Here is a 14,095-nt window from a genome sequence, read left to right on the forward strand (position 1 = left end):
GGCCCTGGGTTCTCCCTGGGAGAGGGAGGGGAGGGCTGTGTGCTTGACCCCTGGTGCCCTCTAGCTCTTGTAAGAACACACACTGTTCTGCCTAAATTAAGATGGAAAATATGCAAACAGAAGAAGTTGAGGGGGTGCCATGGAGGCCCATGGCTGTGCCCACCAGTACACTTTTCATCTTTAGTCTAGTTCATTCAGCAGCTCCCGTGCCCCAGGGGCCAGGGCAGGGCTCGGCTTCCATGGAGCCTGGGGGCAGGGCACCTGCCACCTCTCAGGCCAGCCTGGAGGCTGGTAGGCATCCGTCATCCACCAGCTTTGTGGAGGACTGGAGAGTCCCTACTCCTCTGCCAAAAGTGTGGGCCTGGTATTGAGACAGGGGCCAGGACTGGGGGATGGAGCGGGGAGGACCCTGGCCTGGCTGGCCCATCTGGGAGTCATTTGAGAAATTCCAGGACTCACTGGCCCTACAAGGCTATTCTTAACTGCTATAATTACAGGGTCAGCCTTGGCCAGTGGCACTGTGGGGTCTGGGCATCAGTTAACTCCTCCAGGAGCCATGCTGGGGCTGGGTAGATGGGGAACCCATCACAGCCCAGGGGCGGAGTCTGAAAGGCAGGAAGTAGTAGGCGGGGAGCATTTGATGGTTAGTGCTGGGTCCCTTCTCCCTCTACTGGGGGCCCTGTAGGGAAGGGGCTGTCTGGCCAGGGGAGGCATAAAGGACAATATACCAGCACAGCATCTGTGCCTGGGAAGGGTGTACTGGACATGGAGCCAGGAGGCCAGAGAGCTCCATTTCCTCCAGCACAGGGGGTTCCTAGTGACTACCTTGAATTCCCAGGGCCCAGAGTGGGCAGAAGCCTCACACTCAATTGTAATTCCGAGGAAGGCACTGGAGCTCCCTCAGCCTCAGCTTCCTCATTTGCAAAATGTACCTCACCAGCTCCCCAGCCTCTCCCTGAGCTGTGCGAGAGAATGGGGAGGGTCACAGTTACCCAGACCGCTACATCTTCTCTGGGCACTCAGCCAGGGACACCCTGGCAGTTCTTATGGCACTTAGCTTTCCCCGCCCCCAGGTCTTTGCTGCTCCTGGGACTTGGAAGAGTTCACAGCACTCTCTGTGACTCAGTTTTCCCAGTTGTGAAACAGAAGAGGAAGTGGCTGAAAGGATGTTCAAGGACCGAGGCCCTCTCCGTGTTCCTTCCTTTGTAGGCCCTCACCTGGTGGTGGTGAGGGTCCCAGCAAGCCCCTCCAAGAGTCATACCTGAGCAGGGCTAAGGCTTTGTCCCCACCTCCTCCTGTCCCAGCTATGCTGGTCCCCCACCCTCCCAAGCCTCTTTCCCTCAGCTGGGACATCAGGTCCATGTGGACTGAAAGGACGGGTCACTTCTCAGCACTCACTATGTGCCTCCTGGTTCCTGAGGAGCAGTGATGCTGGGCCATCTCTGCATACAGCCGGCTCAGCCCAGAGCCCTGCGGGCACTGGCACAAATCCTCCTACATGCTTCCGTGCAGGACGGAAAGATGTGGGGCGTTTGCATACCATGCTGCCTGGGCACCCCTCACCAAGGACAAATAGGGATGGGCATGAGGCCAGGGCTGAGGAGGCCTCATAGAGCCCATAAGTTCAAGGCCTGCCTGTCTGCTACTTGCACCTCCAAAACTGCCAGCCCATCTGTCCCCATGTCACCCCACACCCACCCTGAGTGCACCTTCCTATCGCAGCCTCGGGTCTCCTCAGCCCTCAGCCCCAGCAAAACGCCCACAGCAAAATAAAGTGCATTTTCAAGCTGGCCACCCATGAGTCTGCCGGGTCACAGTCACCTCCCCAAATGTCAAAATGTACCAACCTGCCCCTTGACCAAGTGGCCACGTGCGATGGGTCAGTCGGGCTAATCCACCTATTCTGGGCTGCTTCACGCCCCCTACCAGTGAAGCTCTCGGGGGCCCCTCAAGCAGGGCCAGGTCTGCCCAGCTCAGGCACTCCCGACTGCTCCAGTGATGGTCCACCTCTCTGAAGGGACCTGAACCAGGTAAAGCCCTTCTGGCTGGATTGGGTTCCTGTACTCGGCAGATGGCCCTGCCATAGTGCATCAGGGGCCCTTAGCAGTGGCGCCCATTCACAGGTCTGGAATCAAGACATATTTTGGGACCTTGCCCCATCCCACCCCTAGCCCATCCCAACATGCTGGTTTCTCCTACCCAGGTGAGGTGTCGAGGGTGAGGGAGGTGAGGGCACTGGAGAAATGCCGAGTGTCCCACAGCTTCACTTCATGTTCACGCATCTGTGGGGAGGGGGCAGAGAGAGGCTCAGAGGGGTCCAGGAGGCTCATCTGTCAGCCCCCGGGGGCTCCCTAGGAATCCAGTGCCCAAAGACACAGCCTGGCATAGGGGCACTTGCCCCAGAACAGAGCTTGGAAAGCAGTGTGGTGGGGAAGCATGCCAGGAAGGGAGATTTTGGGTTTTCATGTCCTGCCCCTTGGAGAACCTTTGGGTGACAAGGGACAAGGGGCGTTTCCCTCCATGGACTCTGATCCCTGGGCGGGAGGGGGTTGTTGCGCTATGGTTCCCAGGGTCAGGCTTAGCTATTGCGAATGGAATCTGCCAGTTTTCAGCAGCAGTTGGTCCCCTGGGGCTCTGAGACCCGGCTGCACTCAGGGCAGCACTCAGGGCCGTATATGGGCAGGCCTGGAGCTAGCCTGCGGCCCCCACCTCCCAGAGGGCCCCATCCCTACTCTTTTGGTATGGGTCCCTGCTCACCTTCAAGGAGCCCTACCTGGTTGAATCCAGTGGACACAAGGTGCTCCTGGGTGCCTGTCCATGCCAGCCGGCCATCCTTGCTATTCTCATGGGCCTGTGTACTCTGCAGGAGGCAGAAGACATAGCTGAGCCACCTCAGGGCCACTTGCCTGGGGCCTGGCTGGAGACAGGGAGGCCTCATGTCACTAAGGATGGACCTTGGCTGAAGGCAGTGCTACACCCAGAGGGCTGACCTACCCACCCAGCTTAGGCTCAGTCTCCCTCCTTGTCAGGGAGCTGTCAGGCTGTCTTGTTCACTCCCAGGCCCCCCTGCTACAGCGACTGAGGGCGGTAGCAGGTCCTTACCCTGCAGGTGTCCTGAAGGCAGCACTCAGCTGCTGGTCACCATCCCCAGGCTCTGGGGATCTGTGTGCCCTCTCAGAATTTCATTTTTCTCACTTGTGCATGGGGCTCATGTTGCCCTGGCTGCCTACTCCCCAGGATCAACTGAAAGGAACATCTGAGACTGCATGTGAGAGAAATGGGTCTGCTGTGAAGAGCTGTGCAAATCAAGGGATTACTAGAATTACTGCTGCCTGCTGACGCTGCCAGAGGGCCGGGGAGAGGGCCTGGTGCCAAGGTCTGGGGAACGTCCTTGGAGAGGGCAGAGCATGCCCCTTTTGGCCCTCCCATGGTGCTGGAACTGCCAGCTGGAAGGCTTCCTGGGACCCAGGGAGGAGAAGCGAGTTCATACCACAGGCGACCCTGTCCCCTGGGCCCAGGCAGGGGGGAGTCCAGGAGGCCAGAGGAAATGCAAACAGCTCCCTCCCAGTCACCCTGGCCTCTAGAGCCTGAGACAAAAGACCCTGTTACCAAAAATAGCTCACCCTAAACTGTGGCCAGCTTCCTCCAAGCTTCCCACGATCTCCTTGGGAATGAATGAGGGAAGGAGGGAGGCGGCCCGTGAAGAGCTGGCCCAGCGCCCCCTCCCCAGCCCACAGAGGCAGACCCCAGCGTGGGAGACCATTGGAAAGAGCTCAATGTCGTTCAGGGGGCTTTTCTCACTGCTTACTTCCCACCCTGCCACAGCCAGCACAGGAAGTCAGGGCTAGAGCCTGAGAACTAGGAACCAATACCCCTCTCTTCACTCAAGAGGGGCTGTGGGGTCAGGGTGAGGGTTAGCCCCAGCCCCAGCACCCCAGAATAGGTCAGAAGTGTCACATGGGCTCTCAACAGTGTGCAAATACCCCTATGTAAGCAGCAAACCAGATGGCTCACAAGGCATCTGAGTACCATTCATTCATTCAACAGACATCTGAGGCCTCCCAGGGGCCAGGCATTGTGCTAGGAGCTGACGGGGGGGCAAACAGATCTCAGACGGAGGGTCACGTACTAGGGCGGAGCAGGGCTGCTCATTCATTTTCTCAATACAGGCATTTGAGCTGCACACTCTGCTAGGTGCTGGGGACACAGTGAACAGGAAAGGTCTCCAAATTCATAGAATATACAAATCAGGAGGCAGATGTGAACCAAAGAGAAATAACCATGTCCCCACATGTTACTACAAATGCCACAAAAGGGTAGAGTGGAGGTTAAGGGCGCGAGCTTTGGAGTCAAGACTGCCTGGGTGAAAACTGCTCTGCCACTGAAGACCTCGTCTCAGTATGAGATACTCAGCATCTCGGTGCCTCAGTTTCCTTATCTGTAAAAAGAATACCATAGTGGGACCTACTCTGAAGGGCAGTTTCAAGGATTGTTAACCGTGGAGAAATGTGTTCAGGGTCTAATGTGCATTTTTTTAAAGCACGACAACAGAGTACAATAAGAACGTAATTGAGAGAAGTAGATATAACATTTGACTTAAGATGCAAAGGACCAGCAGGTGTGAGCCAGGCTAGGAATGTAGGGGGGCCTGTGTGAGCTAAGGGCCCGGCATAGAGGATGGGGGTGGGGGGTGGTGAGGGAGAAGAGGGAACACCCAGCCTTCAGGGCCTGTGGAGTGGTTTTTTAATCCCGAGGTACAGGTTGGGGCTTGAACATACCTCTGCCCATATCTCCCACCAGAGGCCCTGAGAGAGGAAGCCATCTGCCCCAAGTCACCCAGCAAGACAGTTGGCTATTTGAACCTCCTGCCCCCTGTGGGCTGAGCCCATGGTTATTGCTCCCCTTCTGTGCAACAGGAACCTGAGGTGAGGACAGGTGAGCAGACAGAGCCACAGCTAGAAGGCAGCAGAGCCAGGGCCAGAAAGAGCCCAGGGGCCGGATGCGCTTTGGACACCTCGGGTTTCCAACAAACGTCCTTGAACGAGCTCACACTGGGGAAAACAGGCCCCGGGGCCAGGCATCAGGGCAGGGTGGGTGGTGTGGGCTGGTGAGTCCTGCTTGCCCCACAGCTTTCTACTTGCACCTTCTGGTCTCCAGAGCAAGAAGTAAAGACAGGTAAGAGGTTAGGCTGAGCAGTGTGCCCACCTGTGTGCATACCTAGCTCCGTCTTCCCAGGGCCAGAAGAAGCCCCTCAGATGGGGAAGGGACAGCCACTAACCCCGACCCTCTCCTCTATTTCCAGATCAGCGGAATGACTTCCATTTTTGAAAACAGCAAGTTCTTTGCTGACCTCAGTGGCACTCAGGAAGGAGGTGCCCTCTCTCTAGAACCCCAGATTCTCATTCTTCTGGGGCAGCAGGGAAGCTGCAGCTGGGACCCAGGCATCTTGCTAACCCAAACCAGCCCTGTCAAAGGAAGCCGCTGGTGGTAATCCCAAGCCCAGCGGCCAGGCCTTGGGGGCTTCCCTCTCATAGGGGACAGCCTTTGTCCCAACAGGCAGCAGGGTGTCCTCCTTGAAGAGAAGCCCTCCAGTACCCCCTATGTCTCCCCAATATCTGACTCCATAAGAGAACAGGAGGGGCTGAGACCCGACAGTACCTGCCCAACACAGGGCACCAGGAGCAGGCATTTAACATTCCGGCAGCAGTGCAACCAAAGCCCCCTCCGTTGCCATAGCAACACTTCCTGTGTGGGGCAGGGCAGCTATAGGAGCTGACCTGACTCCTTCCTCAGATGGACCTTCTCCAATAGTAAGATACCCAACCCATCCACCCATGCTCCTCCTCGGCCTGGCTCAGTGCTGGGCTCCAAGTGCCCACCCTCACTCCCAGGCCTGTCCAACACAGGGGTGGTCAGGAGGGAGATCCATCTGCCCACACCGGAGGTCAGAGGGCTTGTCCCAGGCCCCCTCCTGCCTGACAGGTACTGAAACCTCACTACTCCCTGGACACCCCCTCAGCTGTGGGCTGACACTTCCCTGGCACACCCATCGTTTCAGGGCCTTGGACACCCCCACCTGGGATCTGGCGCAGGAAGGGGCAGCAGAGGGGCCCAGTGGCTCCCAGACCAAGGCTGCCTCTGCTGTTCGGCCGTGTGACCCTGGGGCAGAAGTGATCAAAGGGCAGATTTCATAGGCCAGTCATGAGGGTAGAAAGAGGTGAGGTATGCCAAGGGCTTGGGACATAATAAGTGATACAAATGCAATGGAAAAACAAAGTAGGGGGTGTGAATAGGAGGGAGCTGCCCGACCATCCCCTGCTCCAAGCTCTCTCAGAGACAGGGTCTAAAAAAGGTGGCAGAGGGAGGACTCCCCAGGCCTCCCCACCCAGCTTCCAGGCTATGGGGACAGCCACTGGAGCAGGGATGGCAGAGGCTGGACGGAAGGCAGCACTTCCTTCCTTGATCCCTCTTCCCCGAACAATGCTCCCCTCAAGGGGGGAAGGAGGATCTCAGGAGAAGATGCTCCCAGAAGGCCTATCCCTGGAGCTGGCCCCTCGGCTCACACCAACCCTGGCGGCCAGCGGCGGTTTTCCTAATAGAAGCCAGGTGTGGGCCAGATGCCCAGGGCGGAAGTGGGGGGCAGGGCCACTCACAGGCAGCATTCCAGGCCCACTGCCCCCACATCAGCACAGGCACTGTCTTAGCATCAGGGAAGGGGTGGGAGCCACCCACGCTCTTCCCAGGTCTCCTCACCCAGAAGCCCCTTTAAGGAGGCTCCCACCAAAACCAGATCTTCTCCTTCCCTCTTCTAGAAACTTGGAGCCCCTTGGATGACAGCCACTGCATCTCCACTTCAGCATCATCACCATCCCCTCCTTGCTGGAGGGGGACGAGGAAGAGACAAAGAAGAAGAGGTGGGGGGAGGGGAAGGGAAAGGAAGAAAACAGGTCAGGGGAGCAGGCAATGCCCAGCTGGGCAGAAATGGGGACACCATGCACTGTGACCGAAGACCTTAGTGGAGAGGGCAACCTGAGAAAGCGGAGGGAACAGGGCCTCAGTCTCCCTCCTTAAAGTGGGCCTAAGACCCTCTTTCCAGGCAAAGGCTTGGAAATTAGCCACAGAAAGCTGCAGTGCGGCTCACAGCTCACACTCACCCTGACCTGAGACTCAGACTTAGCTATCCCCACCAGCCGTAGGAAGCACACAGCCTGGGGGGGGGTGGGGGGGGGAGCGCTAAACCACTTCTGCGCAGCTTGGTTCACCTGTCAGGACAGAGCCTCAGTTTTGTCTTCAGGTAAACTGACTAGACTGGCTGGGGCAAAGAGCTGCAGTGGGCTATGTGAGGGGTTGTGTGGGCACATGTATGCAGGGGTCGGAAGTGGGGTGTGTGACAGGGCCCCGATTACGGCTGGTTGGGTTTAAGCTGGTGGACTGCCCTTGACTCCAGATGGGGAAAAAATTCTAGAAATGGAGATGAGGGTATCTGTGATGGAACTGGAATTTTGCTGGGGGGGTCCTCCCCTGAGCTGGCAGCAGGGGCCTAAACTTCACCTTCCTCAGGGAAAAAGGCTCCTCAGCTTCTGGAAAAATCTTTTTAAAAATGTGTATCTGTTTGTTTCTGCTTAAAACTCTCCAGTGGCTTCCCACAGCACAGGTGACAGGCCCTTCACAGGGGCCCTGCCTCTCCTCTGTGGCCCCACCTCTGGCGGTCTGTGTGTGTCCCTTTACAACCCTCAGGCCTCAGCTCCAAGCCATTTCCTCAGGGAAGTACTGAACTGCTCCAGCAAGAGAAGCCTCCAGCTAGTACCCCGTGTGTGCCTCGTTCACCACAGAACATTCCGTGCCTGGAACCGAGCTGCTGTCAAATGAATAAATGACTTCAAAGTGGCTCAATGCCTAGAGCACGAACCCAGGGCCCAGCCTTCCTACTTAGAACTCACAGGGCCACATGCACCCCGTGCACAACCACAGGCCAAACCAAACATGCTCAGTGCCTGTGTCCTGCAGGTCTGGCAGGCCCCCAGCACAGCCCACAGGCCCTGGGCGCAGACTAAGGGTCTGCCAGCGGTGAGACAGGAGGGGTGCAAAAGGTGGGGCTGTGTCTTTTGGTTCCCCTGTGGCTAGCCTCTGCCGACCATGCCAGGAAGGGTGGGTGAGAATGGGGGTCTCAAAGAAGGAGAGGAAGTTGGAATCTCAAATTAGCTTCCTAAAGCCACGGGACGCCTCCACCGAAGGCCTGTGGGCAGCCTGGCTGTGCCCTATCCTGTGATCAAAGTGGGACCCTCCCAGGACCCAGAATATGCTTCCCAGGAAGAGCTGTAGCCCACCTCTTAGGTGACCTCCACAGAGCCACTGGGCCTTGGCAGGGGCACGGGCTGTGGCAGAATCTGTCTGCCAGCAGGCTGAGCCCACCCTTGTCTACACCTGTTCGGGCCTCTGGGGCCTCACCCGAGCCTGGCTGCCCACACAACTCACCTGCGAGGCCTCAGGCTTTGTTCTGGGGTCAAAGATCCTCAGCTGCTTGTCCTGGAAAAGTAGAGAGGAGGTGGCAAGAGTGAAATTAGAGTGGGCTGGGTGCCTGGGGGCCAGCTTGTCTGCCGACCCCAGGCTCTGATGGTTCCGCCCCCGGGTATACAAGGCTGGTATCCAACACCAGGAGACCCCTCCCCAGACTGGCTCTTCCTTCTCACCACAGGGGGAAGGCCCCTTTTCTTGCCCTGGTCGCTCACAATAGAGAGCTTACCGACAAGAGTTCACATTTCCTAAGTAGCTACTATGTGCCAGACATGTTTCGTACAGCATGTCTTCCCATCTTCCCAGCCACTGTATGAGGCAGTGCCGTCACCATGACCCCTTCACAGACGGAGAAACTGAAGCCCAGGAACCAAACTCCAGGCTACCAGCTGCTACACGTGTGTTCAACCATGGGCTTGGCCCAGGCCAGAGGGGCTCATGGGATTGAGTGCCAGCCTGCAAACCAAAAGGTCGCTGGTTCGATTCCCAGTCAGACTGGTTCTACCCAGTCTGGGTAGAACACATGCCTGGGTTGAGGGCCAGGTCCCCAGCTGGGGGTACGTGAGAGGTAGCAGATCAATGTATCTCTCCCACATCAATGTTTCTCTCCCTCTCTTTCTCCCTCCCTTCTCCTCTCTCTAAAATTAAATAAATAGCCCTGGCTGGTGTGGCTCAGTGGACTGCGAAGCAGAGGGTTGCCCGTTAAATTTCCGGTCGGGGCACATGCCTGGGTTGCAGGCCAGGTCCCTAGTGGGGGGTGCACAGGAGGCAACCACACATTGATGTTTCTCTCCCTCTCTTTCTCTCTCCCTTCCCCTCTCTCTAAAAATAAACAAAATCTTTAAAAATATTAAATAAAATATTTAAAAATCTTTTAAAAAACCCCCGGTGTCTAACAAGGATGATGAGTTTACACATCTTAGCCATCACTCAGCACACAGTTCCTGAGGTGGCAGTGGGAAGAGACAAAAAGGAAAAACATAAAAAGCCTATACCTTCATAAGGCCTTTATATCTGTGCAATAGTCTGCACGTGTGAGGCACACAAACATGTGCATAAAGAACTGGGAGAGGGAGGACAGAATCTGCATCCAGTATTTACAGGCTGAGCCATGATAAATTCTTTCTTTCTTTTTTCTTCCTTCCTTCTTATAATCTTTATCATATTTTTTCCATTACCATTTAGTCCCCTTATACCCCCCTTGGCCATAATAAATTCTTGAGTGCTAAAAGAAAAATGCAGGACAACATGGCATGGTGTGATCCTACTGTGGTAAAAAATAAGCAAAAATCCCTATTTGTCTAACCATGTTTTTGTAGGTTTTCCAAATTTGCTGAGTGAGGAGAACGGTGCCGACCAGCACAAGCCATGTGTTAAAGCTTTGTACCCAGGCTGGGGGAAGTGGGGTTGACTAGCTTCTCCTTTTCACATCTTAGAATGGCTCTACCTTGTCTCAAACAGCATAGATTCACATTTTCGTAATTTGAGAAACAGTAAACCCGCAACAAACAACTGAGATTTGAAATTTAAAACGCACTATCATTTACAATAGCACCAAATATTTTTAAATACTTAGCTATCAATCTAACACAATACGAACAGGGTCTGTATGAGAGACACTACAAGACTCTCGTGAAGGAAATCAAAGAGCTAACTGAACAGAGCGAGACACAGTCCACGCTCGCAGACAGGCAGACTCAGGATCACCGCGCTGCCAGTACTTCCCAACCCGAACGAGGTTCAGTGCCTTCCCAGTGAAAAAACTCAGCAAGTTATTTTGTGAATATTGACAAACTGATTCTAAAATTTATATTGACAGGCAGAAGATTCATAGTAGTCAACTCAATATTGAAGGAGAAGAGCAAAGTTAGAGAACTAATGCTACCAGAATTTACCCTAAAACGACAGTCATCAAGACGATGTGGGCCCTGGCTGGTGAGGCTCAATGGATTGAGCGCTGGCCGGAGAACTGAAAGGTCGCCGGTGTAATTCCTGGTCAGAACAGGGCCTGGGTTGCGGACCATGCCCCGGGTTCCGGACGTGTGAGAGGCAACCGATCAATCTATCTCTCACACATCAATGCTTCCCTCCCCTCTCTTTCTCCCTCCCTTCTCCTCTCTTTAAAAACAAATAAATAAAATCTTTAAAAAGAGAGAAAGAAAGAAAGAAAGAAAGACAGACAGACAATGTGGCATTGGCATAAGAATACACAAATAGACCTCCTCTTACCGTCCACTGATTTTTGACAGAGGAGCAAAGGCAATACCATGAGGAAAAGAAAGACTTTTCAACAAACGGCACTAGAACAACTGGACATACACATGGGAAAAAAGTAAATCTAGACATAGACTTTATTCCTTTCACAAAAATTAACTTAAAATGGATCACAGACCTAAACTGTACAAGGCAAATCTATGAAAACTCTCGATGATAACGTAGGAGATCTAGATGGCGCTGCGTCTGGCGATCACTATTTACGACAACACCGAAAGTATAATCTGTGAAAGAAATACCAGTGAGTTGAATTTGATTAAAATCAAAAACTTGGGTCAAGACGGCAGCACAGGTAAACACAGCTCGCCTCCTCGCACAGCCATGTCAAAACAACAACTAAACTATAGAGCAACCATCCCTCAGAACCATCAGAAATCAAGGTGAATGGAAGTCTGACAACTACGGAATTAAAGAAACCACATCCATCCAGATGGTAGGAGGGGCGCAGATGCAGAGTGGGTTGGTCCCACATCCATCCACAAGTAATGCATAAAAATTTGGGACGGATATCTCAAGAGCAAGGAGACTCGGCCCCACTCCAGGCCTCCCAGCCCAGGGTTCCAGTGCCAGGAACGTAAGCCCCCATAACTTTTAGCTGCAAAAACCAGCAGAGATTAAGTCAGTAGAAGAAACTTCTGGAGTCCCAAGCAGTTCTTCTTAAAGAAACCCACACACGGACTTAATCAGACTCACTCCCTCTGAACTCCAGCACCAAGGTGGCAGCTTGAAAGGCACCAGCAGCTACAGGGAGAAAGTGAAGTGTCCAGTATCGAGGCAAAAGCTGGAGGACAACCTTCTCCCAGATAGAAAGGGGGGTAGTGGCCATTGTCCCTTTTCTGAACCCTCCCCCGACAGAGCCACAGAGCCCACAGGCTGGTACCATATCTGAGACTCCATCAACCTGGCTAACACTGTTTGCCCCACTCTGGAGATTCCCAGAGACTGTCCCACCCAACTTACAGTGCCCACCCAAGCTGCTTGTTCATACGAATGACTGGTGTTGGCTCACGCTTCACAACTTCCTAAATCCTCTCAAACAAGCAAAGCTGGAGACAGTGAGCCCCAAGCCCCATACCTCTTATTAAGGAGCCCCAGGCCCAGCACTAGCAACAACCAGCCTAGATTCACAGCTTGACCTCGCCTGGGAATTTCCAAGCCAAGAACAAGTAGCAGCCATCTGAGATTGCTTTATAGTTCATGCAGGGTGGCCCCAGGCAAAACACAGGAGGGGGCTGACCTTGGGCTGTACCATTCGAGAAACCCTAGGACCAGAGCACCCAGTGGACAACTACAGACCATGTAAGAGCACCACCACCCTGCCCCTGCACGGCTGAACATCCACAGAGAGTGGAGGTGGGTGGTCAGTGGTCACAGCCAGTCCTTGCATCTGACTGGACTGGGTAAATACCTCCTGTTGACCTGCCAACAGAAATCAAAGCTCAACTACAAGAGAAGGGCGTACTCAAACCACGTGAAATGCACACCTCGAGTACCCAGTGTGGGTGATAGGAGACCCTACAGGACACACCCTACTACCTTAGGCCATGCCACCAAGACAGGGAGTCATAGCAGCTCTACGTAATGCACAGAAACAAACACAGGGAGGCTGCCAGAAAGAGGAGACAAAGGAACATGGCCCAAATGAAAGAACAGATCAAAAGTCCAGAAAAGTAACTAAACAAAACGGAGATAAGCAATCTATCAGATGCAGAGCTCAAAACACTGGTTATAAAGATGCTGAAGAACTTAGTGAGGACCTCAATAGCATAAAAAAGATCCAGTCAGAAATGAAGGATACGCTAATTGAAATAAAGAACAATTTACAGGGAAACAACAGTAGAGTGGACGAAGCCAAGAATCAAATCAATGATTTGGAACAAAGAAGCAAAAAACAACCACTCAGAACAACAAGAAGAAAAAGGAATCCAAAAAAAATGTGGATAGTGTAAGCAGCCTCTGGGACAATCAAGTGTTCCAATATTTGCATCATAGGGGTGCCAGAAGGAGAAGAGAAACAGCAAGAAATTGGAAATCTACTTGAAAAAAATAATGAAAGAAAACTTCCCTAATTTGGTGAAGGAAATAGACATGCAAATCCAGGAAGCACAGAGTCCCAAACAAGATGGATGCAAAGAGGCCCGCTCCCTCCAAGACACATCGTAATTAAAATGGCAAAGGTTAAAGATAAAGAGAGAATCTTAAAAGCAGCAAAAGGACACAGTTACCTACAAAGGAGTTCCCATAACACTATGAGCTGATTTCTGAAAAGAAACCTTGCAGGCAAGAAGGGGCTGGAAAGAAGTATTCAAAGTCATGAAAGGCAAGGGCCTACAATCTAGATTACCCTATTCAGCAAAGCTATCATTTAGAATGGAAGGGCAGATAAAATGCTTCCCAGATAAGGTCAAGTTAAAGGAGTTCATCACCAAGCCCTTATATGAAATGTTAAAGGGACTTATCTAAGAAAAAGAAGATCATCAAAAATATGAACAGTAAGATGACAACAAACTCACAACTATCAACAACTGAACCTAAAAAACAAAAACAAAAACAAACTAAGCAAACAACTAGAAGAGGAACAGAATCACAGAAATGGAGATCACATGGAGGGTTATCAGTGGGGAGTGGGAGGGGGAGAATGCAGGTAAAGGTACAGAGGGTAAGTAGCATAAACAGTAGGTACAAAATAGGGGTACAAAAGGCAGGTACAAAATAGACAAGGGGGGATTAAGAATAGTGTAGGAAATGCAGAAGCCAAAGAATTTATAATTATGACCCATGGACATGAACTAAAGAGGAGGGGGGAATGCAGGGAGGAGGGGGGATACAGGGCGGAGGAGAATAAAGGGGAGAAAAAAATGGGACAACTGTAATAGCATAATCAATAAAATATATTTAAAAAAAAAAAAAGAAAGTAGTATGGTGGATGCCAGGGGCTGGGGGAGCGGACAGAAGAAAGTTGTTTAATGGGTATGGAGTTTCAGTTCTACAGATGAAAAAGTTCTGGAAACCCGTTTCACGACAATGTAAATATTCTTAACATTACTGAACTGTATACTTAAAAATGGTTGATAGTAAGTTTTATGATATGTGTTTTTACCACAATTTTAAAAAATGGCTACCAGTCCACAAAAAGACATGGAGGAACCAAAAATGCATAGTACTAAATGAAAGAAGCCGATCGGGAAAGGCTCCACATTGTATGACTACAGCTACATGGCATTTGGGAAAAGAGACAGCAGAAAGGTCAGTGGTTGCCAGTGTTGGGGACAGGGAAGGAAGGATATATGGGTGAAGCACAGGGAGC

General features: G+C 52.6%; 1 protein-coding gene across 2 annotated transcripts in view; it reads right to left on the minus strand.

The window, feature by feature from the left end:
* CORO7 (coronin 7) overlaps nucleotides 1-14,095 on the minus strand; it is a 55,138-nt gene that overhangs the window by 27,547 nt on the left and 13,496 nt on the right. Inside the window, exons 7-9 of one of the 2 annotated variants that reach the window (XM_024553306.4) lie at nucleotides 8,476-8,526; nucleotides 2,774-2,860; nucleotides 2,200-2,282 (exon numbers count right to left, since the gene is read on the minus strand). In XM_024553306.4, the coding sequence (XP_024409074.2) occupies nucleotides 2,200-2,282; nucleotides 2,774-2,860; nucleotides 8,476-8,526 (221 nt within the window). Of the gene's footprint in view, nucleotides 1-2,199; nucleotides 2,283-2,773; nucleotides 2,918-8,475; nucleotides 8,527-14,095 lie in introns of both variants that reach the window. The other variant, XM_045189815.3, reaches the window with a different exon arrangement.

The sequence above is a fragment of the Desmodus rotundus genome, chromosome 1, assembly GCF_022682495.2.
Source record: "Desmodus rotundus isolate HL8 chromosome 1, HLdesRot8A.1, whole genome shotgun sequence".
Classification (NCBI taxonomy): domain Eukaryota; kingdom Metazoa; phylum Chordata; class Mammalia; order Chiroptera; family Phyllostomidae; genus Desmodus; species Desmodus rotundus.